Here is a 25766-nt window from a genome sequence, read left to right as displayed (position 1 = left end):
GAAACAAAAATCACATTTCTGTCTGACATTATTATTTGATGTATTTTGGAATCCAGGTGAGGGCCAGATTGCAGATTGTTTCTATGGGCTGATCAGTTGATGATCAATGACTCGGATGGACAGAGGATAAAACGTCACATTTGCATCATGACTCCGTTGACATGGTTGCTCATCAGTATCTATTTGAAAGTTGACACTAATGTCAATTGTGATTTTCCCTTTACTCTTTTGTCAAACTGCTGTGTTGCAAAATAGCCCCAAAACAGACTGCTCTACGAGTGTGTGTCAAGACACAATTCATGCCTTAATAATCTGAAAGATTTACAGGCAATGCATTTTCAGTAACTCCCCTGCACAGCGTGCCCACATACACACACACACACACATTTTAGACTCTTAATGAGGCAGAGCAGATGGTTTTACACAGAACAACCTGACCACTCTGCACTGAACACACTCTTCGTAGGGGGCACAGACTAGAACACACACTCACAAACAAGTCCCACCTGTTCTCTCATTAGTGGACACCGCACTCTGTGCCATGATTATCACACGGCGACGTCCATGACTAAGACTTGCCTCTCATGACGGCCCTGTCCCCTATCGTGTGACAGCTGGATTAGAGAAAAGGCCGATGTTTCCCTAATGTTATGTTTGGCTGCTCCATAAAGGGCACAGATACCTGCGGTCTCACATGTTCAGCCTCTGGTCATGTTTCTGTGTCGTCCAAATTACAAAGACAGACACAGCCCTGCACTGTGGGACAAAGCTATTAGAGGATCATCCAGGTGCTTTGAGACATAGCAAGGAATTTGTTAACAAAGCATTCATGACTTTAATCATGCGTTCACCTTTTACCACTTAATACACTTCTCTGGGATGTAGAAACCTGGAGGCAAACCCAGCATTCATTGGACCAGAAGAGTCCACCAGTTCACTACAGGGCCACGCAGAAGATGGAATCGCATACGGCAGTACAGGAAATTGAACCAGCAACCCTCTTGTAATAAGTAAAGAATGTTTATCATTTAAACATCAGGGTTTGTAAAGTTAAGTAAACGCAGTTTTGTTTAATGGAGGAAAATTGTCATGAATTAGAGACCATTCCTTTTGGTCTCCTACAGCTTGATAAAAAACAAACAAAAAAACAAAACAAAACAAGGGAATATTGGTCTTTGGGCTACAGGCTACATGCTTGTTTCAATCTTTTTGATTTGGAATATTTTCAAAAGGTGGTCATTGCCCATTCATCACATGCATACATATTATTTACTGCCTAAAACAAGGTCTCAGGGAGGGGAAATTGTTCAGTCAATCCAACAATGATTTCCTGAAAAAACACAAACTAGCCAAAAGATAATTAAATGTCAATTTAGAAATAACTAAAATTAAAAAGTGCAAATGTGCAAAAATATAAAACAAATCCACCAAAAAAGCCAAACAATGAACAAAAAAACAAATAGTGACCTTTCTACCCAAACGTTACTAACACTAAGATGTATTCTGACACACGGCCAAAAATTGCCCCTAATCCGGAGGTTTGGCCACGTCAGATTCACTGTATACACAGTATATAAATATTGTATAAAACCCATATAAGTGCACACAGGTGTTTGCAATTATTGCAAAATAAAATCACAGGCCTACCTTTCTTTATCTATCAGTGTGTGTGTGTGTGTGTGTGTATGTGTCAGTACCTTCAGGCTGGTTCAGTCAAACCCTGGACTGGAATCCCAGTCAACCACACAGGGGGGATTTCCACGTGCCTCAGTCGTCTTGTGTGAAACGTACAATTGTGCGTCATCCCATCGCTGCATCCGCCAGTGCTCCTCACTTCCCCGTGGCTATGGGGCAAAATCAAGTTTGACTCACACTTATCTTATCAATTTATGCCATCATGGAGTCTGGCTTTGAAGTTAAGGCTGGACTTCACTGCCACCCAGTGGCAACAACCACAGGTGGTAATTACAATTAAAGAGGCGAAGGGGTTACGGGGAGTTCATGATAATGAGGGGAAAAATACAGAATCATCCATCTCTTCTTTTATATCATCTCCACTAACCAGGTGTCAGCTGTGAACACAGCCTGTTCACATTTCACCGGGGAAGTCCAAAACATCTTTAAACCCTCACCTGCTGCTGAGGAAAGAGAGTGTGCGGAGAAGTCACCTGACTGTAAACAAGCAGTGAATGTTTGACGCCACCTCAGCCTGTAAAAGTTCAGATTGCAACCGCGAGAAGTGTGTACATAATTAAAAGCAATAATACAATGATAAATCCTGCCTGTGTAGAAGAGGAGTGTTGTAGTAAACAGCTAAATAGAATTGTATGAATCGTACACATTGGGTTTATTTATTAGCTATACCTGATAACAGAGAAGTTGGAAATACTTTTTACTTAATTTGAAGAGCTCATAAATGGGGTGAAGGCAAGATCGATGGGAAGCTTGAGAACTACAGAGGCATAAAGGTTATCTTTGATAACATAAATATTTCAGAAAGAGTTGTTAAAGCCAGGTTCAGGAGATAGAGATTTTAATTGGTACTTTGTATGAGAGAAGGAAAGAGAAATCTAACAAAAAAAAAACTACAATGGTACGGTGTAAGGGGCGGCAGAAAAGTATGTGAAAGTGGTGCAAGACATGTATAAGGGCACCAAAGCAGTTTTGTTACATGCACTGACTGAAAGAATGGGCTCTGAGTGATGTTCATGCTGACAGAGAGACAGGCAGGTCAGGCAGGAGGCTCTGTGGACCATGATGTTCTCTGATTAGGTGAGAGCAGGGAGCAGGTGGAGAAGAGAACACTGATGATGAGGTCTGCACTGGAGAGATGGATGAGAAATTATAGAAGACAATATATATATATATGTGTGTGTGTGTGTGTGTGTGAGAGAGAGAGAGAGAGAGAGAGAAAGAGAGAGAATTAAAGGCATGTGAAAGAAACTGAAGATCAGAGAAACACAAGAAGTGAAGGTGAATGACTTTGAATAGTTGTGGTCAACCATCCATTACAACACGGTGGATGTGAGAGGAAGCGGGTGCAGAGGAGGTGGAGTCGGGGGAGATGAGGGTGAGGAAGGTAGTGATAGTAACAGATGTGAAATGTGAGGTTTATACCTGATCACTTGTTTTTATTTATTTTTTATTATTTAGCATATGAAGTTACTGCCTTTACAGTTATTAGGAACAAAACTGAAGGATGTCAAAGATGAAGTCAAACAAACGCGAATTAAAAAAAGAACACTTTCACAGACGGGCTTTATACTCCTCATAAACTAAACTACCAAACTAGATCAGACACAACAAGTCTTCCACAACAAGTTCAAGCTGCAAAATAGGCTACGAGCGAGGATGGAATAAAAAAAACATGTTTAGATTAAAATAGTTGAGCTGCCACACATTTTAAAAGCAAGCGAAAACCACGCAATCATCTTCAAATTTAGTCTAATTCTCTGGTCGGGTCTAACAAACGAAACAAGTTCAAGTCGTAAAGGTGACACCGGAGGAATTGAAGAGTTCTTTTTACAGACGATGGGATGGAAGAACAGAACCAATGTGATTGGTTGAGGGTAGTATTTGTCTGCCAGCCTTTGGCTCATAAAAAGCATTATACAGGATCATAAACACATTATAAGCACTGCAGTGTCTGCTTAGTGTCAAGACATCAAACAATCGCGGGGCTGAGGCCTTTATGAGGTTTCTGTTACGGTTACTTCGTGACTAATATGATTTCTTTTTATATATACCTTCTGATTATGTTGTAATAAATATGCCGCATTCTGTTCTTAGTGAATGGGAGAACACTTTAATATGATGCCAAACAGTGCCAACTCGTAAATGCACTCCTGCGGATTGTTAACAGTCTATTTGGTATTAACTTTTTTTTGCATGTACCGTTATTTTAAACAAACAAAAAAACATCTGTGGTACTTTTATGGACTTGCCGTTATTTTAAACAAACAAAAAAACATTACGTCTAGACATCTGTGGTACTTTTATGGACTTTTTTTCCCTAGAAAGTATTCTTTGCTACAGATGAGTCCTTGCTAATGCATACTGTATATGGTAACACACTTGGTAAATATTAGGGAATAAGATCAATTTATACAGTAATAGCATAGAAACCCATGAATCACATGGGTATGATCCACATATACTGTTACTAATGTGGTTGTTTGTTATTGTAGGCTGTAGTCTCTCTCTAAGAGACAACAAATAATCATACGTTAATTGAGTTGTTTTTTCTTTTCTTTTTTGTTCTACAGGCAGCACTGAACTTTTCACAAACCCTAACCTGGGACATGGGTCTGAAAGTTTTACAAAAAGGTCAATGAATATGATGAAAATGATTTCAAGTTCAATCGCATAAAATATTCACATTAAAATTGATCAAATACAGAATCAATATGCCCTTATCAAAATCAGTACATGTGATGTGGCCTTTTACATTAAAGTTTTAAGTAGTAAAAAACAGCTCCTTGTACGATATGCAGTGTGCAGCAGTTAAGCAGGAAAACTAACAGAACAGCATGTAAGCATGGCTAAAAGCTGTAAATCATGTTATATCCAACACATCCAACAACACATTACATCCAACTTAAAAAAACAGAAACATCACTGATTGTTGACTAAAGAATTGTCCTCTTAAAACAACTCTCGGTTCAATTCCTTTGTTTTATACTGTTCAAACGGATAAAAAAAAAAAAAAAACAACACTCTCATTTTGATCGGTTTACAGCAGAGATATTTAAAGGCACATTCTGCAATTTCTCCAATTGCATTATTGACTCGTGAAAGAAACACAGTCTTACAGAGATAGAGATGTTGCAACATGCATCACCTGCAGGTGAAGAGTTGGATGTTGTGCAGAGTTGCAGTGTAGGTGCTCACATTCACTACTTAGCACATGCATCCATGAATAGTCGCAGTACTTTTTCATTTCATTCATTGCCCTCGACGAAGGCATAACGATGAAGCAAATTCTGATGTGTTGCTGGACCAGCAATTTGGTTTGGTTTACGATTCTTTAGTTTCTTAAAAATAAAAATTTGCACCAGCATTTTCAAATAATGTATGTGCTGCCTGTGAAACATTCACAGTTTTTGGTAGATATGGAAAAAAAAAATCTCATTTTCTGTTCTTCATATCACCTATAGGTGGTGCACATTGGCACAGGATGATGAGGATGACTGTCTTTAAGGTTTTGCAGTTAAAAATAACACCTGAATATTAAAAGCTTTTTCAGCACTTGGGTCTTGTCCATTCAGAGTTAGCAACCTTAACCCAACAAGACTAACTTGGAAATCTTGCCGATTGTGCCTTTAAACGTCTCACGGGATGCATAATGTACAAATGCATCGCTGTCCACAGTCCGTTTACTTCTTCTCCATCTTCAGTGATTCTACCACACTCCACAGTTCCTTGGCCACCTGAGGAAGGTGTGCAGAGAGGAGCCAGGGGTAGAAGTGGGGGGAAAAAGGAGGGAAAAATATGAATTAGCCAAATGAAGTGTTATACAGTATGAGACATATGAGTCACTTTTTACTACATCGTAGGCTTTCTGTGCGTCTCGCCTGTGGGAACGGCGAGTTTAGATGGGGCCGTTGGGGAGCGACGAAGGGTTGGGTGGGGGCAGCAGCACATACCAGAGTATATGACTAGGTGCTCCAGGTCTGACAGATCTCAGGCTTGGCTGATGAAACCAAAGCACTTCCACAGATGTTTCTACACACTGGGATCAACATGCTCCCCCCTCAACTTCGGCCCCCCGCCCCCATTCTTCTCCTAACTGCTGCCCTAACTGCACTCTGAAGACATTTCACCTGCTCCAATAATTGTACTGTGGACATTTTAACGCTTTCTTTTCATTCGTTATTGTTTCACTAAAAACACTGGACAGCTACATTTAGCTTAATTTATCTTTTATTCAGTTCATAGTAATAACAAGCTCGATGGGTTTATTTTTTGGGGGGTGATTAATTCGTGGTCTGCCAACCAACACACACCAGCCCTTGTTTATCTTCTGAAATGACAAGTAGTATTAGAAAAGATTTAAAGTCCTGCTTTTAGAAAGACCCAGTGTTGGGGTTTGGTCAAAGGCCTTGAATGTGAAAGAGGCTGGTACCATCCACATACCACCATCCCTTCATTAGGGCTACAAAAGACACACACTTCAGTAAATCACCAAGAAAGAGTTCTTCTTGGCAGGTGTACTCCCATTCCATCTCAAAAGAGCCCGCTGACACAAAATGAATATAATTCAAAAGGGAACACACTGTGCTGGAGAGACTTTTGAGGCCTACTGGACAGTGTAAGGTCAGCGAGGACAGCGTTAGGAACCATCATGCAACACTACTATCAACTACACCAATGAGATTTTTACACTGAAAACCTTAAAAAAGTTGATAAAATACAACTGCTGGTTTTCTTTTTTGGTTTATAATTATGTATTTTTTAATGATGCTTTTGTGCCTGCACACTAGAAATGCTGCTCACCAATTTAACATCTAACATCTAACTAGATGCTAGTATGTTAATCTCTGCAAGTAATGCAACATCACGTGTCAATGTCAGCACACTTTGGTTTAAAAAAATTCTAGACAATTCAACATACGACCCTTACTTTCCTCCTAAAACAGCTGTTGTAGCAATTAATGCCTCTGTTCCAGTACATGAAGCGCTAGCTGTAAGTAAATTTGGCTACCTGCTTTTACAGACACCCAAAAAGAATTGTGGTATGCAATTTTACTGTTAGCAAGCAAGTAGAACTGTTTTCCTGGGAGCAGTAATAGGACACTGGGCCATCTGTGGAGCAGCATAGTCTGGGTTGGTGGGATCCAAGCGACCTGAAACACACTGCTATTTCACTTAGTAACTTGCTGGCTAATAATGCATCTGAGGAGCATAACTGAGCATGCCTGCTCACTCACTTTGGCACAAAGCTCCAGCGGTCACCCAACCAGGAGAAGGAAAAACACTGGTTTTCTGAATATCTTTGAAGGTCTGGCATGCCACGTAAATTTGTTTGCACATGAATTTTTGGGGAAAATGATAGCTCTACTACTTATTCAATTTAATTTTCTTCTCTGGATAAATAGCCTGACAGAGAAACATCTGTGTCTGCGCTGGTGAGTTTGATCTTATTGGCCACAGGAGAATATAGGCTGACAGAAAGGGGAGTTTATTCGCATAATTATGTGAACCCTTTGTTACAAAAAGAACACAACCTGGGAGTGTGCATTGTTATATGATGTCTGGGTCGCAAACAAAGAATAAATGAATACCTTTAACAATCTGTGAAGAGGAATCATGACCACTTACTTCCTTGTCTGTGATTTTAAAACAATTCCTGACGTAATTCTCAAACTTCTGCTCAGTCTTCGGCAAAGGCTTCCCCTGCAAAACAAGGCCATTAAATCATCAGCCCGACTGAGAACAGAGATTCAATTAAAGAGCAGTAATTTGCAAACCAGGATGACAGCCTCACCTCCTTTGCTGCTGTCGACAACTTGGTCTTAATCTCATCCAGAGAGGGGATTTTAGACGGGCCAGGCTGGGGTTTGTCTTTTCCCGGGGCAGGTGTCTTGGGAAATATATCAGCCAGATAAGAAACACTGATTGATGCGTCAATAAGGAGAGATTTATAGCATTGTAGATAATGAGATAGCTCCATATGGTTTCCTCTTCTACAGCTAGAACCTTTAGGATTGCTGTGTTCTCATTTGAGCAAACTGTGAAATCTATTGATACTTCAATTAAAACAAGATTTGTTTTTTTCTTTTTTGCTGACAGCAACACAACAACCCTCACAACACGTTTCCATTTATTTGGGTCTGTGTTTACAGACTTGGCTCTCACAACCAGCTGGATCAAGATGAAAGCAATAAAGTGGACAAATTCTAGCCTCATTACACCATCTTTGTTTTTTGTTTTGAATAATACATCAGGTACAAATTATGCTTTTTTATTGATTTGTGCTAGAAAGGGAAAGCCCAGACTCTCCGTCAAGCAGTAGAGATTGTTTATCAAACGGGTTTTTCCACTGAAGGTGATTCCTCAAAGCGAAGGGATCGTCTTTATGTGCAGGTGTTCTTGTTTTGTTTTGTTTTTTCAATAAATCCGATCAATGCAAGCTGATACAGTAGATGGTTTGACAATGGTTAGTTCGACAAACTCAAAATCTTTTTCTTTTACCTTGGAGGTCATTTAAAAAAGGAGAACATTGGTAGTCCTCCCCCCGGTTTTCCAAAACAGGGCAGGAGAGGCTCCCTAGGTCCTTGATTAGTAAGTGTGCGAATGTGACACAACAAGACTCACACAAGCCATACACCATGACTGCATGTTACACAAGCCCTGGAGCTTGTCCCTACATGCAAAGCCAGTGTGGAATCCAGAGAAATTGCAGGGTTTCATTGATAGCCAGAGACACATTTAAGAGAAGAGAGGAGAACTCTTGGACATATTGAGTCGAAAACATTAGGTTTGTCGCTGAGGGTTCACATTCTGTTCAGTCATTTAAAAAAACAAAAACCGGCTCCCGTAGACATCCGTTTGCTAGGTTTAACCTTTTTTTTTTTTATCGCCCTTAAGATGGCCCATCTGGAAGCTATTTCATACTTCCAAAAATATTAAAGCCCCCCAAAAAAGCCATATTTAGGGGCATGGTTACCAGCTTTAATGTATCAGAGATCTCCAGGGGAACATCATAAGCAGGTTCCACCTCTGTCTTTGAAAGTGAATGGAGTTAACTGGTGGACCTAGAAAGTACAATGTGGTGGCTTCCTGAATGAGTCTTTAAGAGCAACAGCAGGCAGTCGATGGGAGGTTTGGCGATTGGTTCACATCGAATGGTTCTTTATAGGCAAGTATAAAAAAAAGTTGCCATTTTCTACTTGGTTTAGCTGTAAGGCTAATTACTTTAATGTAATTTATAGTCAACAAAATAAGGCTAACATAGAAGGAGGGTGGTGGTGTATTATTCAACATGTTGAAGTCTCATACATCAAACCTGTAAATGCCAATGTTAGTACAATGTGTCACCATGGGTTTCACATCAGTGAAAACTTTTCCAGGTTTTACTTTAAGGTGGTGAGAAAAACCCTCACACCTCAGAAGAACAGTAAAAAAATGTCTTTTTGGAGAGATGAAAAGAAAAGCATTTAACTCAATCCATGCTGGAACTGTTGCTAGTAGTAAACCAGTGATAATTGGCCAGGTTTTATGCTGGGATCAAATATTCACGCAACCATTGCACGTTTTTTCAGTTTTTCGCCAATCTGTGTCACCGTCTCGGTGGAAGCAGAAGTACTCAGGGTCAACAATCTTTGTAATTAAAACACAGACTTATATATGTTATAACGTCTACTGTATCTGCTGTAAAACCTCTAGTCCTGGACACAGAGATTAATAAAGAAGGAAACATTTTCTACAACTCCAACCCTGTTTCTACTACAAACCCAAATTCCCTTCTGCAGGTTCTGGCATCAGAGAGAAGGACAATAGTTAAAAACAGGTGGAATGATCTTAAGAGAATAAAGTTAGTTTTAAAACATGCAATAATATGTCCCTGTCCCTCAGAGAGCTGCAGTTTATAGCACAGATCAAAAGGTATGAAGTGAGAAAGCCTTTGACACACATGCCACACTGCACAAACGAGCACATAAGCCGCTGGCTCCTGGCCAGACAAATGCAGCGAGCGTTTATTATTTACGGGCAGCTCTACTTCCAAAGGACAGCTGTGGACCTGAAACAGCTGATAAACACACAAAGAGGGCGAGCTTTTTCATCTGAGCCAGACGCTGATTACAGATGACACAAGACATGGAACGTAATCACAAGCACGCTATCATTTGATGCAATCTCATGTCTCCAATGCATTGCAAACACATGGTTGTGACACCTTTGCTCATCAGGTCTGCCTGGCATGGTAATTACCATTTTGCTGGAACATGAGCTTTGGGGGCCAGTTTCAGGGGGAGGCAGGCTGGAACTTTTAGGTCACAGAGAACAAGGACTTCAACTCCAACACTTCTTGAAGTGAGGGTTTTGGACGTTTTTCACACGTAAAAATGGCTGGAGTGACAGTTACAAGGCAAACTGACTTGAGCGGGACAAATAAATGCTCAGTAACAAGGTCGGCACCTGCTGAAACACATGTCAATCAGTCGTTAAACACTGACTCAGGCCCTTTGGGATAAGTCTTAGTAAAGTGGTTAACAACTTTACGACTGTGACGTGCGCTGGAAGGCATCGGCTTCTCCGACCTATCAATCAAAAGACACCAGCTGTGAGAAAAAAAAGCTACTCTACGGATTAGCACCACTGGAGTTAACTGGTTCTCATGACGGAGGTCACACCGGACGATGCCGCGCTGCACAAACTGACCTGAGAGAGGCACAAACCGAGGAACTGGCAAAAGATCTGACGAGCAAATCTAATGACCACTAGTCACCTGCATTTAGAGAAGGAAAAACAGACACCCACGCCCGCTTCCTTGCTCCTCAAGGGCATCTGGAAGCGCAAGCTGCACCAGACATCAAACACTAGTAATGAGAGCAATTGGGAGAAGGTGTGTCCAGGAAGTGAGGGGTGTGAAGAGGTTGTAGAGAGGGAGCAGTTGGGACGAAGTACAGGGCAGAAAGTTAACCAGGTAACATGGCTTTAGTGAATCAGGTCACCAACGGCTCATCGCGCAGCATCATGAAGGATGGACACTTTGCATGGATGAGAATCACAGAAACTACATGCGGTCACAGGCAGAAATGTATACGTGAGTCACAGCTTGAGTCACAGAATTTAGTCAATTTTAGCCTAATTCTAATCTTAGTATAAGTAAGTAATGGGATCAAAGTTGGCACCAGAGTTTCCCCTTAAAACTGAAAAATAGAAGTATTAATGTGCTACTTAAACAATATTCCTAAGTTGCAAAAAGCAAATTTGCACATCAACAGAATGGAAATCAAATGTGCATCATTCCTAAGCAAAACATCCAATCAGGAGACAGACTGGCATTCTCTGATGCCTTTATACTGGCAAACAATGTGCGTGCTACTTCATCCCAAATGTTCTTTGAGAGCTTCACTGATTAGTATTCACTCATCAGCACAACGGGTCGTGGGCCATCAAGTGTGTTTGTGAGTTAAAACAACGGGGTCAGGCTAAAAAGGTCGTAGGTTTAAACCTTGCCCCGGGAAACAGTTAGAGGTCAGGTGTGTTTGTTTAACGACGGGCAGAGTTTAATCACCAGTGTTTGGAAGGACTGACATCCAAGACATTCCATCTAAGAAATGCATGATTTTTATAACATTCCCCCTCTTTATTTAGGCTGTTAGCTGTGATTGGTAACAAATGCAAATCATTTCCACTGGTCATTGTTACACTGTTAATTTTCCAGCCACTTCATAAACAGAAAATGATTAATACAAAACTAATATTTCTCTAGACAAAATATATCCAAAAACATTTTATCTACCAAGAAAAGAAAACCTGGTGAAAAAAATAATAAATATTGTGAGAAAGATGTTTTTTTAATTGACCAGCCAAACTTTAGACATCACATTCTTTTTCTTAAAAAATATATTGCTAAAATATACTTCGTAAGGTTTCTATCTGGCACACTGTTCTCCAGTGTAGTACAGTAGCTGCCAACCAATTAATTCAGAGTGAAAAAAAAAAACAACCACAATTTGTCTGAGGAAATGCAGTCAGTTCATACCTTAGTCTGTGGTTTAACCACAGATCCTGATGGTTTTCCTGCAGGGCCGTTCTGTTTGACTGGAGTCTTGTTGAGCTTCTTTGATTCACGACCCTGACAAATCAAAGACAGAATATCCTCAGTGTCAACATCTTAACAAATCACGTATTTGTCATGTCAAAGTTTGTAGATGTAAATTGATTCTTTATCAGTTGGATCATAAACTTTTATGAATTCCACTGGTTAAAAGTTAGGGATGCACCGGTCTGACTTTTTCAGTCCTGATACCGATACAAATACCAGGGCTTTGCACATTATCATCATCTGATACTGCTGCAGTAATACTGCTGAAGCTATACTAATAATGAGGTCTATACATCACCACAGCATGTGGCAGAGACAGAAGGTTTGACTTTAAAATTGGTCACAAAAAACAAATGAACACATAGATAGAAATGGATAGATGATAATTTGTTAATTATTGTTAAAATAAACTGCAAAGGACTTAAATAAACAATTAAAATAAAGCACCAGTTGCCATTTGGAACAGAATTTAAAACACCTGGGCCCAGAAGGTTTAGGTTCAAATCCACCAGCTGGTATACTATTCCCTAATACAATGCGTACTCTTGGCTAATTCAGCATGCTCTTCTGTTGCTCCCGCTGATTGGCTCATGCATCGTAGCATCTCTCAACATCTCCCCTTGTCTGCTGGCCACTCTCTCGTTCACTTCGCTCCATTATACAATTCTACTGTTGTATATAATTGTGTGGGAAAAATAATACAGTGTAGGGAGGGTTGATAACAGTGTGGGGGAGGTTCATAACGGGTAAATATATACGGAAATAAAATCATAACTATCTCACCTCTACTTTGCGATTTTTCCCATTTCTCGTGGGTTTTGGAACGCAGCTACCGTGACAGGAGAGTGACCACCGTATTTACCCATGCGTCCTCTATACACTTACATTATATTTACATTAGACACCACTTTTTCTTGTGTTTACAGCATGTCTTGTTGTACAATGACAATGAAGGCTTTGTATTCTTTGTCAACTGGCATCGAACGCAAACGCAAGCCATTTTTTGTCGACTGTCCAAAAAGTGACTCGTTTCTAATTAGATTCTGTCCCAGCACTGAATACATTTAACAATGTGCAGCTGCCTGCTGCTTCATTGGAGTCTTAAGTATCACAGGAGGAGCACTTGGCCCTCGGCTATTTTTATATTATCAGATATGGCACGCCTTTAAAACAGTTTCAGCTCACTATAGTAAATAAAAACAAATGTTAGATGAACATCAGAAACCTGTGGCTGAGATTAACAGTTCATTAAGCTGTGCCATGACTAATCTTAAAAGCTCAACAACAAAGGATATGGAAGTGTAAATTGGTGGCCAGATTTTGAATCAGTATATTGTGTACGCCGCTCACTGGGACTCTAGAGAAGCTGTCATGTTGTTTTCCAACTTCCCGTATCAAAGCACTAATTATCAGGCCTCTTTTATGCCTGACAAATTATAATTGGCATTTTTAACCTAATGTGAACCACATTTGTTCAAGTGTTTGCATTTGTGCTTGATTTTCTTCAAAGTCGCTTGCCGTGAGCCGCGCACATCTTGCGCTCACACCCTGTAAGATGGTAATTATATAAATATGGCACATGCAGGCTCCTTTTGAAGCATTTACCAGCAAGAATCACAGCACAGATATGTCATATAAATACTGGGAAAGTTGCGGCATTCATTCTTTAGAAATAAATAATTCATCCCTATTATGCGCCATGCTACAAAACGAAGACATTGATGCAACAACAACAGGAATGACACGTGAGCATTAGGATGTCAAATGACAGGGGAAACAAGATACGAACTTGGTAATTTCTCACTGATCAGACATTTAGTGGCCCAATAACCCGTCATTGTTCTCCACTTTGGAGGCCTTCGCCTCAGGTTTCCACTGCTCTCAGGCACCTGTGTAATTACCATGTAATAGCCCAGGCAAGTACCTGCATTTCCTGAGCGCCAGCCCCTGCCTTGCAATCACTGGTAGTCACCTTGGAATGAGCTGGAAGTGTAATTGCACATGTTGACATAACTGCTACAAGACAATTATACATGTAACGTCCTCCAGTGGACAACTGGTCAGACAAGATACGAGAAACTCTACCAATATTTGTGCTCCTACTTTACAGAAAGAAAATCCATCTAAACCAGCTCAACCCCTAGTGGCTGAACTGTCCATAGGTATCACTTTGAGTTTGAAAGGTTGTTTGTCTCTATATGTTGCATATGGACTGTCCAACGTGTGCCTTGGCCTTGAATGATGACTGTGGGAGTGACTTATGGATGGACATTATGAATTAACCTGCCTGTATCTGTATCTATGATGACAGAACTGGTGTTGACTATGACTTCAGAGAAGGAATAACATCATTTTATGGGTTTTTTTATTGTCTATCCTTTACTTCACTGCAATTTCTATTGGTATTTTAATGAATGCTATTTTTAATTGCAAACTCTGCAAATTACTCATTAGTTTTTCCTTTGATGCATTTAAAAAAATGGCCTAATGTTTATCAGTTATTATTTTTTATTTTAACTTAAGCTAAATTCACTTTTTCTGTGCCGTGACTGGTACAGCAATGACATCTCTCTGTTTTTTTACGGACGCTGAGTGATAAACAGACCTAAAGTCTACTGTAGTACATTTGTGAGTTTTGTAAAACAGAGGAATTCCTAACTGTCCCGTATGTTACTTTACTTAGAAGGTTTTAAAAAAAGCCCAATCTGGCCAAACATTTTGGACGTAAATGTGTTTGTCATATACTTGACACACTTGCATGGCCACTTGATCATAGTCCTGAGTTTTACAGAAGAAGCGGTTGGGTCTTTGGTGTTTTTTTTTTCAAATCTGGCTTCCCGTGAAAAAGGTTTGGACACTTTTGTTTTAAAGCTTTATTTTTAAGAGCCAACAGAAAACCTGGACATTCCCGGCAGTTTTTAACCTAACGTTGCGTTGTCACATCATAAGCCCCCTACTATTAAAACGACTCCCTCTCGAGCTGCAAACATACAGACACCAGATGATCATTAGCTCCACCCTACAGGACGAAAGAATCAAACTTGCTGGGGACCAATATCTATGCAGATGGTGTCAGTTTAACATCACTGCGCTGGAGGTTAAACATGAAAGCTCTCCAGTTCAACTTCAAATGACAATTTTTCTGCCAAATAAAGTCGAGTCCAGGCCGATGACATCACAGGAAAATATGACACAGCCTTCTGTACGTGGGAGGTTAAAATGTCACTGTATCATCCTTTGTAATGGTCTGTCGTCAGACTTGTGTTTGGATGAAAACCTGATTAAAGAAGTTCGTAGGTTACAGACTGGCCACTAAAGCAGGGCTCCAGTCTTTAAAGTGGTGGTCTGCCCAGTGTTTTCCACTGGCACGATGACTGGACGTGTGACCACATTAACCCACATGCATTCATCCTTGATTTTTTTTATTTTTATCTGCTCCATCACCCTTGGTAAAAGGCCACTTACACTACGACAACTGAGTTTACACTAGCACAGAGAGACAGTGAGAGAGAGCGAGAGAGAGAGAGAGAGATAGAGATAGAGAGAGGCAACTCAATGTAGGTTCTGCTGATGTTGACCTGTGGTGGTGAATTTTCCTTTGCAAAAGATGAAGAAAGAAAAATACCATTTGACTATTCCTGAGCTCAGTATGTTCCATTTAAAGTGTCAGCATTACAAATGAAATGTTAATTATTTTAGTCTCAGCTTGAACGAATAAAACAGCGTAGTTAGAGGTTCCCCAGATCAGAGGAAGGCATCGGAGCTGCTAGCGTAAACTTTACCACTTGTTTTAATTGGTGTGTTTTCAATGCCAACATTGGCACAGGTGGACTGTTCTGCTGCCAACACACACAAAAAAAAGATTCAAATAATTGTATAATCTGAGGCAGTGACGTAAGATTAACTTGTACTGGCAAATAAATGAGATTCCAACATATGAATACAAATCACTTGTAGACCGCACGCCTCAGGATCTTATTTTCACTTTTGTGCCAAATGTTACCATTAAAGGTAAATTTGTTTACCTAATAACACCAGAAGAGGAGAGAAGATACCCAAGTTATGTATAATTAAAGTATTAGAGATCAATCTGGATAAGAAACAACAAACGTTAGAGTTTGTTGACCTTTTCCCAGGTCAAATCCAAAACTTTTTAACATCCATATTCCAAACGGTGCAGCACCTGACAGTTATTAATCTGATCATCTAACAAGATTGTCTATTTTATCTTTATTATTTATTAACCATTTCAGAGCCAAACCTTTTTATGCTTTGTAGCATAACATTACTATTTATTTTATTTAAGAAAGTTCTAGGGATCGCTGTATATATACACGTTTATTTATTTATATGCTTAGTTTAATTATAGATTATGCCACAGTTGACATTTTGACCAGAGAACCTCGGATTTGCTCAGGTACAATTTTTGAGGGTCTTAGATCTTATTCCAGAAAGAATGTCAAAGCTGGGACATTTTAATTTCAAACCTGGACTTTGCATCTGAAACCCATTTCAAATGGTATTTGTCTGTGAAGTACAAATGCAGTTTTCAAGTACTTCTAAGCATCTCTTACAAATGCAAGCAGTTCTAAAAAAAATCATGAAAAAAAACACACAATTAAATTTAAAACACGTGCCAACACTGCAAGCATTAATATAAACTCTGGCTGAATGTGTTTACATTACCTCATGGCCAGAATGAGATTGAAGTATTTTGTTATCATGTTAAGTAAATGACAAAAAATGTAAAGAATTGGGGCCTAAAGAGTGAAACTGGGTGAAGATCAAGATAAAAAGAAGGAGGTGAAGAAAAGGATTAAGGCTGCAGAGAAGGAATGGACGAGGTGGGAGCGCAGGGGTGCGGGGGGAGTGGGCTGGGGGGATTGGACGAGAAGACAACAGAATAAATCAACAGGTGACAGAAATGCTCAGCTGTCATCTGACCCTGAGGCGAGGATCGGAGCTCACGTCGCAGGTATGCGCATCTGCCCTGCTTTGATCTCCTGCCTGGCACAGTTTGCACTTAGTTTGTGTTTAAAGAGCAAAAAAAAAAAGAAAGAAAGAAAGAAAGAAGAGTAAAAATGAGGTAGATACACACTTGCAGACACATACGCACACTTGCAAGTGATTGTGGCAGCACGCAAAACAAGTGTTCAAAGGCCTGGGCCAGGTGCAGAGCTGAAACGGCATGAGAGACGATAAAAAGGAGTAATCATATTAACAGTGGGATGACAGAGGGACGAAGATATGCAGGCTTACAGGAAAATGGGGGAAGAGTGCATGTGTGTGTGCACGTGTGATGCATTGTGTCATTTAAAAATGGTGTTGAGATGAGATACATTTTGTTAATGTTTGCAAAATCAGTACAAGCTCATAAATGTATCCCTGGACTGTGTGTAAGTGCTTCCAGGTTTATGTGTGTGTGTGTTTGCAGGATAACACAGTGCTGTCTTGTTGGTGAGACGGTGAGAATTCAAGCAGATTACAGAGGAGTAATCCGATCATTACGCCACGCAGACCCTGTGTTTTACTAGCAGAAAACAGGTGGCTACATGAGCCAACAGGATGAAAACGTTCCATGTTTTGTATCATAGAAAAAGGTGGACGGTCAGTGAGTGCAGGGATGGGACGGGCCTGCAGAAAATAATGAAACGCTGCAATAGCTTGCAGGCCGTGGGAGTTTTAAATGATGTGGTAGAAACATATGGGGGAGTGGACAGAGCTGAGCAACAGGAGAGACATTTCTTGTTTTGCAAAACAGAGCTGAGGGCAGGCCCTTGGCTGCCCTGACACCTAGTGGACAACAGTGCTGTAAGAAGACCAGTTTTAATACGCTGTTTTAATGTTTACTCTTGGTCAGAGGTTTTTTATCATCACTTCACCTTTTAGCTGCTTTTGTTCAAAGACTCAGATGAAAATTCCTGATGTGTTCATGACTGAATATGCATGAACAACACATTACTACGTATTTGTCAACACTGAGCATGTAGCTTCACTCTCCTCTGAAGGTCAAGCCTTAATTGCAGTTTAAAAACCTTGGTCTGAGAATCAAGTAATGATAGAGCACTGTTTTTTAAATAAATAAGACGTGTAGCTCAGCCAACACTTTTTAAAAATAGTTGTTTTTTATTTCCATTGACAAAATCTAAATTAAGCCCCGTTTTGAAACGTGCAGACTTTACAGATCAACACATCAAGGCACAAATAATGGTAAAATTGTGTCTCATTCACATCAACAAAGATCTAATCAGTGATATGTAAATTACAATCACCTGTCAGGTACATTTTTACAGTAAACATTTACAAGACGAAGGGAGTGCTGTCTATTTCATGTGACTTATGGCAGTACTTATTAAAGGTTCTGTGATAATTGTTCCTGTTCTTAGTGTTCAGGACAATAAAAGTTGTGTCACATAAGATACAAAGCGATGGCTTAACTTGCCAGCCAAGTTGATTCCAAGGGAATGATATTTTGAAGCTACATACGTTTTTTATGCATATGTAAATGCAAAAAAAAAACAAATATGAGAAATACATGAATTCACTTTTGTATAGAATAGGATAAATAAAACAGAATAATGTTTTGTGCAGAAAATGGTTGGCTAAACATCTGGAAGAGGACATGCTTGGATTACAGTCTTACCTTTTCAGGCTCCTTTGCAATTTTCTTTTGAGGCTTCACTGCATCGTCATCACTGTCGTCGTCGTCATCATCACTAAAGAACAGAAATAAAACACATTTTAACAGATATACTTACTAATGTGCTATAATAGTATCTCATTATAATTGGTTTATGTATTTTTCTGCAACTTAAAAAGTTCAATTAGAAAACAATAAACCTTACTCATCATCATCATCATCACTCTCTTCATCTTCATCATCATCATCAGAATCCATCTTTAGTTTTTTCTGCAAGTGAAATAAGTCCAATGGGTCAAGAGTAACACAAAGGGCCTTCAGCCTCAGACAATTTTTATTTCTTATTTATTTATTTTTTTATACAAAAAATACAAGCAGTAGAGCTCTCATTAGGAGTGATTTCAGTGTTATACCGATAGAAGCTTCTTCCCCGACATCAGACTTGCAGGTCTCTTTACTGGTGATGTGTTGTTTTCTTCTTCATCCTCTGAGTCTTTGATATCTGCAAGGAAATCGATGGATTAAGTACATTTCAGTTGATTATAGTTCTGCTATAGCCGTATATCTGCTGTTACATCAATACTCACTGACAAAATGCTGACCACTGATGTGAACCGGTCCAGAGCCAGACTGAAGACGGAAGGTGACAGGAGGAGTGATCTCAAATCCACCTAAAGTCATCTGGACAAAACAGGAACAACTGTGGGGGTTTTTTTGTTTTTTTTTTCACTGTAATGCAGTGGTGGACTGACCACTCTTCCCACATCAATGCATTTAGAACTTAGGCTGGGAATCGATTACAATTATAAAATGTTTCTATACAATTATTGACATCAATTATCTCTCATTAATTTTCACTGTGATCAAAAGTAAAATATAATGCAAATAATATGCAAAAATTATATTAAGATTTCACTTACACCAACAAAGTAGTTTAACATTTTTATCATTCGATGATGTCTTGGTCATTGAGCAAGTGTAAGTAATTTTTTGGAAGCACATTGAATGCACCATGCATAGAACCACTGTCTTTACATAGATTTTGTAATTAAATGAATAAGCCGTCATCCAAATAAAGTAGAGCACTGCCAGTGCTGTTTTTTGACTTACCGATGGCAGGACAGAAGGCTTAAGGGCAGCCAGCGGCACTTTGGTTGTCTTCCCATCAAACGTCAGACCCTCCACTTCCACCATGTGGAACTTATCCTCAGCCTCAGCTCCAAGACAAACCTGCAACAACATCACACAGAAGTGTCTACAATGCAGCCACAGCATCACCAGAATAAAGGCTAATTCTTATATAAATAAAGCATGTATTGTTTACAATTATATAAAAAAAACAGTGCATCCAATATTTCCTCACGTTTTTACTTATTCCTTCTGTTTCACCATTGATCCTCATGTCAACCTGGGCTCCCAAGCCTTTGCCTCCAGCCCATAGTTACTTCCACTAACAATATAGATGTTATTAAAAGGTTCTTATTCATTTCTCTGTATATGCTTGCAATATGTTTATCAAAGCAAGGTCTAACATATTAATGACATTCTGTCGTTCTAATTGCAGTGTTAGGCGCCTGTTTTCTTACTGCTTTGAGTGACAGCTGCTGCTCAGTATCGTCGTCATCTACGTCAACTTTGAACTCCCGTTTGTTCGCTTTCAGTGTGCAACCTGGTGGAAAATGAAACAACACGTGCAATGGGCATCAAACAGTACATTTTGAGTCTTAATTTATATGCAATGTTTAGTAAAACACATTAGATACAAGTAGATCGGAGATTCTGCTGCATAAACGCAGCGGGCTTTGCTCTGCTGAGCTAACAAAAGAGTGGAATTGGCTGATTACTGATTACACTTTAGCCCAATTTTATTCACCTATTAAAGGTTACAAAACTACAAATGCATGATTTTTAATCATAAAACGTGATTGTGCAACCAGCAAAACTAAGATCGAATCAGCATAAAGGAGCTCACCGAACAAATACATCTGTGGACGGCTCAAATCTGAGATATTGTCCTCCATCTTTGCAGTGGGTGGCAGAACTTCCGTAAACAGATGTAACTGAGCCGTCGCTTAGCCAATCTAAAATTGCAACGTCATGGACTTGTGAAGTATTTGGACCAATGAGGTTTGTGAAGGAGGCGGGAAAGAAAGAACATAGAGAGAATATATTTTTTCGGAATGAACGCATGATGGCGGTATTACTTTAATTTTAAGTAGATAGATAGATAGATAGATAGATAGATAGATAGATAGATAGATAGATAGATAGATAGATAGATAGATAGATAGATAGATAGATAGATAGATAGATAACAGTAATTAACAGTGGAACATTCAAGGACTCAAGGACTCAAGGTATGTTATTTACATTACAACACGTTAGACATGGGAGGAACCAGTTCAAAGAAAGAGGAAAGTGTCGATTATGCAATGGAGACAAAAACAATTGTCCCTTATGTTTACCTTTTTATGTGCTGTTTAAACCAAATAAAAGAGGCCTTTGGTCAGTAATATTAAAAGTGGAGCCCAGGGGGCAGTTGTAGTCTTTGAAGACTCTTCTGTGGTTCTTTAAAATAATAATGATGAAAACAGACAGGTATTATAGTACTTCCCCTGGACAGCACCTGCCATTTTAAATTTGCATGAAAAATAAACAGTGTTCAGTATTAACTTAGTCATGTAATGGCAATGAAAGCAATGGTCGCTTTGTTGTTTAATAATGTGTATTTGTAAAATATTTTAATATAAACTAAATGTACCAATAATTTGTAAGTTTTCATAAATTAAATAGCACTGTTTAAAATGAATGGTTGGTTACTTAAATACGAACAAATACAAAGGTCTGATCCTTGTCAATCAGTTTAAGGTGTGGATGCTTTCATCATAAATAGCTGAAATGTTCTTGTGAAGTCTCAACAGAGTTGATACCTCTGCAGCTTTATTTAATGTGTGCCTCTATTAAGACAGGTATTGAGTCACAGTGAGGCTCAGTACCAGTATAAACTGAAAGAATTGAGTTGTCTTCATGCATGCCTGAAAGCTTTAATGTGTCACCCGCTGCCAGGACACGTCCGCACATCCGTTCTCACGGCTGACACATGACACTGATGAACGTGGACTTGCTCAACACTTTTGTTCACATTGGCAAAACATTCCTGAAGATAAGGAGATGTGCTTAATATTTATCTGAATACCTGTGTTAGTACTAGCTTTTCATCCTCTTTTGATAATCTCACAGTATGTGTAAGTTGTTTTGTTTTTCTATCCAGTATATGTACTGGTCAGGAAACATTTGAGTCCTGACTTTTCTATCCTTAGATGTGTGGACCTCACTGCGTACACCTGTATGTGTGTGAGCTTAAGTTTAGCATAGACACGTGTGTAGTGAAAGAAAAAAGAGTGATGACAGTAGCAGACGAGAAGAACATGTCATCAAGTTAAATAACTTCTAAAGACACGGTCACGCCATCGGAACGTTGACAGATATCCTCGTTCCCCACTCGACTCAGATGGAAGTGACTCAATGATACTACTTCTAAAAAATAAAAATAAAAAAAAATTAAGGATTTTTTCAATTATGGAAACTTTTGTAGATCTGGAATTCAACTGGTGTTCAAATACACAAAATTTAAATTTATATTTTACAAGGAATTTTGTTTCATGGAAATGTGATGTTTCCCAGAAGTGGTAAAGAAAAGGCAAATATACTTCAAAATAGGGCAGTAGTTTACAATGGATGAACACATACCTAAATGTTAACTAAATACGTTAAAAAAATCAAAATTAAGCACATGAAGAACTAAAACACAAGAAAACAAGTCAGACTAAAAAAAAAAAAAAAGAAATCAAAAGATCAAATGGTCAAAAGACCTGAAAGAAAAATTAAAACATTTATAATTTTATGTCAGTTGAGACATGGCTTAAAGCAAATATTACATTATACAAACAAATAATAACAGAAATGATAAAATAAGAAACATATTTTATATTAAATATTTTAATAACAATCAGATGAAATTACATCTAAAAGCTCGATAAACTATAAAAAGAAATGGGTTATTATAGGTATCAAATTTGTAGGTAAGCCTGTTATTCTATATATGTATATGTACATATATTTATTTATTTATACACACACACATACACACAGTAAATACATGTGTTCATCTGTAGCCATTGTAATTGAATAATTTTCATGCTCTTTCAGTTTAGGGAAAAGAGAAAAAAACAGATGGAATTGGGTCATAACCTATTTTCAGTGTACAGTAAATTTAATATGACACCTTTTAGGTTTGGTTAAAGTTTTTAAGTGAAATTTTGAAGCCTACTACAGATCACAGCCTGACAAAGACATGATGATAAAGCTCGTGAAAGCTCGTGGAGGCGCCCGAGAGACTTGTCTTATCATGTTTTAATTTTTAAAATTAGACACATTTTGAAAATATAATCACTGTCTTTGAAATTTTTGATTCACCCTTGTATATAAAATGTAATAATTTGAAATTTGAAAAAAAAAACAAAAAACAAAAAAACAAAACTAGAATATAAGTTTATATGCCAATATAAAGCCAGTTCTCATTTGGGAAAATATATGTTTGTGTTGCAAAATAAAGAAATAATGTAAAATTAATGTTTTCCATCCAATAAAAAAAAGCTTTAAGTTTAAAGTCAACAAAACATTTTATTTAGTTTTATTTTTATTTTTTAATGCAATCCGTTTTCTTGAAAACGACTGAATTAAAATATCTGAGACACTCCGTTCCACTTACTGTATTTGACGTAGTGATGAAGTTAGTTTTTTTTTTCAATTACAAAAATTCCAAATTCTGTCCAGAACTTTCTAGAAGGCAGCGGTTATTAATCAGCTGAATCAAACAAACTGTCTGTGAGAGGATGTTTAAGCCCAGAAGTATGAAGGTCTTTTGTCAACACATCCTCTCATGTCAGGGCCTCATCAGTGAAGTTTGGCACAGTCAGAGTTTTGGCTCCTTTCCTCCAAACGTCTGACAACTAGAGCAGCTGCTCTTGAACAGACCTATGTTTCTGTGATTATCACGACAGGCAGTAGTCATGTCATTGGGCTACTATCTGCCCTTTGATAAATGAAAGTAATTAAAATAACCTAACATGTTGTCAGGTGGACTTTACAGCTGTGGGGAATAATTGATCAATAGCAGATGGGTCATTTACTAATTTTTTGACAATTGTTATCTTAATTGATGCATCTGTTTGAGTGGGTTTTTTTTAACATCTAGTGTAAATATGTTTCATTTTTTTAGGAGTAAGATTTGTTTTTGCTCTTGTGGAATGTGTTTCTTAGTCATTGTTATATTTATATGTGGTAATCACTATTTATCTAACTTTTATATATTCTGTTATGTTGATATTTATGACAAAATTATCTGTGATATTTTGTTGTTTTAAAAAAAAGGTTTTAACTATTGTAAAGCTATTGTTTGCCAACTTTCTGCTTTTGTGACATTTTTTTAAACCTTACTAGCAGTAGCTAGCTACCTTTGGTTATGTCGGTAATACGTTTCAATTTTTGGTTTTATTTTTACCTTGTAGTTGTAATTACTGAAGCACCTTTGAATATTGACCATGTACCAGATCAACAGTTATGAAATAGAACATGTCCGACTGAATATGGAGGGTGTGTGTGCTACGGCTGCCTGATGACCAACATTATAAACTGTATCACATAATTTAGACGTCAATCGACGTGAAGCTACGAGCTACAAGTGGAGCCGAGAAGATGTTATCAGTCAGTGTGTGTGTTTAGGAATTTAACTGGATTACGGAGGTTTCAACGGCTGCTTCACAGACTTAAATACTTAGTGTGTTTCTCAAGAATGGAAAAAGTGATGGAAGCAAACGTTGCATGACAGAGAGCACAACACAGACTGAATACTTTTTGTTGTTGCCCTCATTAACTTGATAGGAAGTCTGATATACATCCAGGTTCTGGCACTTGCTCATCTTGTGTGGTGACATTTTATTGGATAAGAACAGCGCTCTGCGGTGGCGACAGAGTGGGAGTGAGAAAAAAAAAAACTACAGAGCCATGACAGCAGTTGAGAAGAAAAAAAATCTTTAAGCACCTGTAGTCAAACACAATGCATGGTTTTGAAAACAGAAAAAGGCAGGAATGTTTGCAAAATGGGCCAAGTCACGTCTTCAAGGCAGAGAGACAGAGAGATGAAAGAAGTGGCGAAGAGGGGAGGAAATGGGGGTTGAGCAGGCGTCACCTGGAGAACTGCCTGATACTGACAGGATCCCAACCAGGCACAGCGCCCTGAAAATGCCAGCTAACTTCCACTGCTGCTGCTGCGGTGTTTCAGCCAAAGCCCAGGGTTGTTGAGGTTGGATGCAGTCGCAGACAGCTGTTTCCATCCAGATCATCAACTCGCTCTAGGATCAAGCAGCCAGATGTCAGTGATGCATAAACAAAGGGCAGAAATCTTAGCCCAGCACTTTGTAAAAAAAAAAAAAAAACACAGAAAGGCCAGACAAGGAGCAGCGTGATGTTCATCATACTTCATACCAATGCAGTGAATTTGAAGGGTGTGGTTTTACGCCAAGGTCACTTCCTGTGATTTCGATGTTGATTGAAGGCTCATTTACAAACAAAGAAAATAAATGATGTGTTTACTGCTCTTTCAGATGGCTCCTTTTTGTTATGACTTGGCTGATGATAAGCATTTAGATGATAGGGCAGAGGAAAAGATAACGTGTTTATCACTGTCTGGTGTCTAGGTGGCCGTAAGCAAAAAAAACAATAATATTTTTGTTAGGGTACCAATATATGGCGGGGATGTCATGAATTATTTAAAGTTTTTAAGGATTGCACGACATTTTATCAAGTTTATGTAGAGCGCAGAATTGGTATTAGGAAGGTGCATTCTATAACTACTGTTTCTATTCTGCTGATGTGTTGGAAAATTGTGATTTTAGGAAAATGGCTGTAGACAACATTTACTTGTCCAAGCTTCTGACTTGGCTCCTGGGGCCTTTATTTGCAACCGCGTTGTCGGTTGACCAGTATGTAAATAGTAGGTGTTTCTGTGAGCATCAGCTGATGAGACTGGTGTTTAGCGAACAGTCAGTGTAAAAATGCAGCCATAGAAGTCCAGCTTGGCTTCTATGGCCCACATTTAAGTAAGTCAAAATGTTAGCTTAGAAAAGCTAAACATGGCCAAAATATATATATTTTTAAAAATAATAATATATATAAAATATGCATAGCTGTAAGTTAGCTTTCACATGCCTAAACTGAGTGGTGATTTGGCCCAGAGGCAATGTCTCTGTCATTGGTTTGGAACCCCAGGGTTCACCTCCTGGACAAGTT

General features: G+C 38.7%; 1 protein-coding gene across 1 annotated transcript; it reads right to left on the bottom strand.

Annotated features, from left to right (window-relative positions):
• Positions 1-3961: 3961 nt before the first annotated feature.
• On the bottom strand, positions 3962-20512 carry npm1b (nucleophosmin 1b). The gene is made up of 11 exons (XM_008326652.3): positions 20389-20512; positions 20003-20085; positions 19527-19646; positions 19004-19097; positions 18830-18918; positions 18622-18686; positions 18420-18492; positions 11714-11806; positions 7487-7582; positions 7321-7395; positions 3962-5429 (listed from the first exon to the last, which is right to left on the bottom strand). Exons 1-11 carry the CDS (start codon positions 20435-20437, stop codon positions 5376-5378), a joined length of 891 nt encoding a protein of 296 aa, XP_008324874.1. The 5' UTR covers positions 20438-20512; the 3' UTR covers positions 3962-5375.
• Between the last annotated feature and the right edge of the window lie 5254 nt (positions 20513-25766).

Source organism: Cynoglossus semilaevis, chromosome 15 (genome assembly GCF_000523025.1).
Source record: "Cynoglossus semilaevis isolate Cse_v1.0 chromosome 15, Cse_v1.0, whole genome shotgun sequence".
NCBI lineage: Eukaryota > Metazoa > Chordata > Actinopteri > Pleuronectiformes > Cynoglossidae > Cynoglossus > Cynoglossus semilaevis.
The sequence above is the reverse complement of the archived record's forward strand: the minus strand, read 5'-3'. Positions and strand labels throughout refer to the sequence as shown.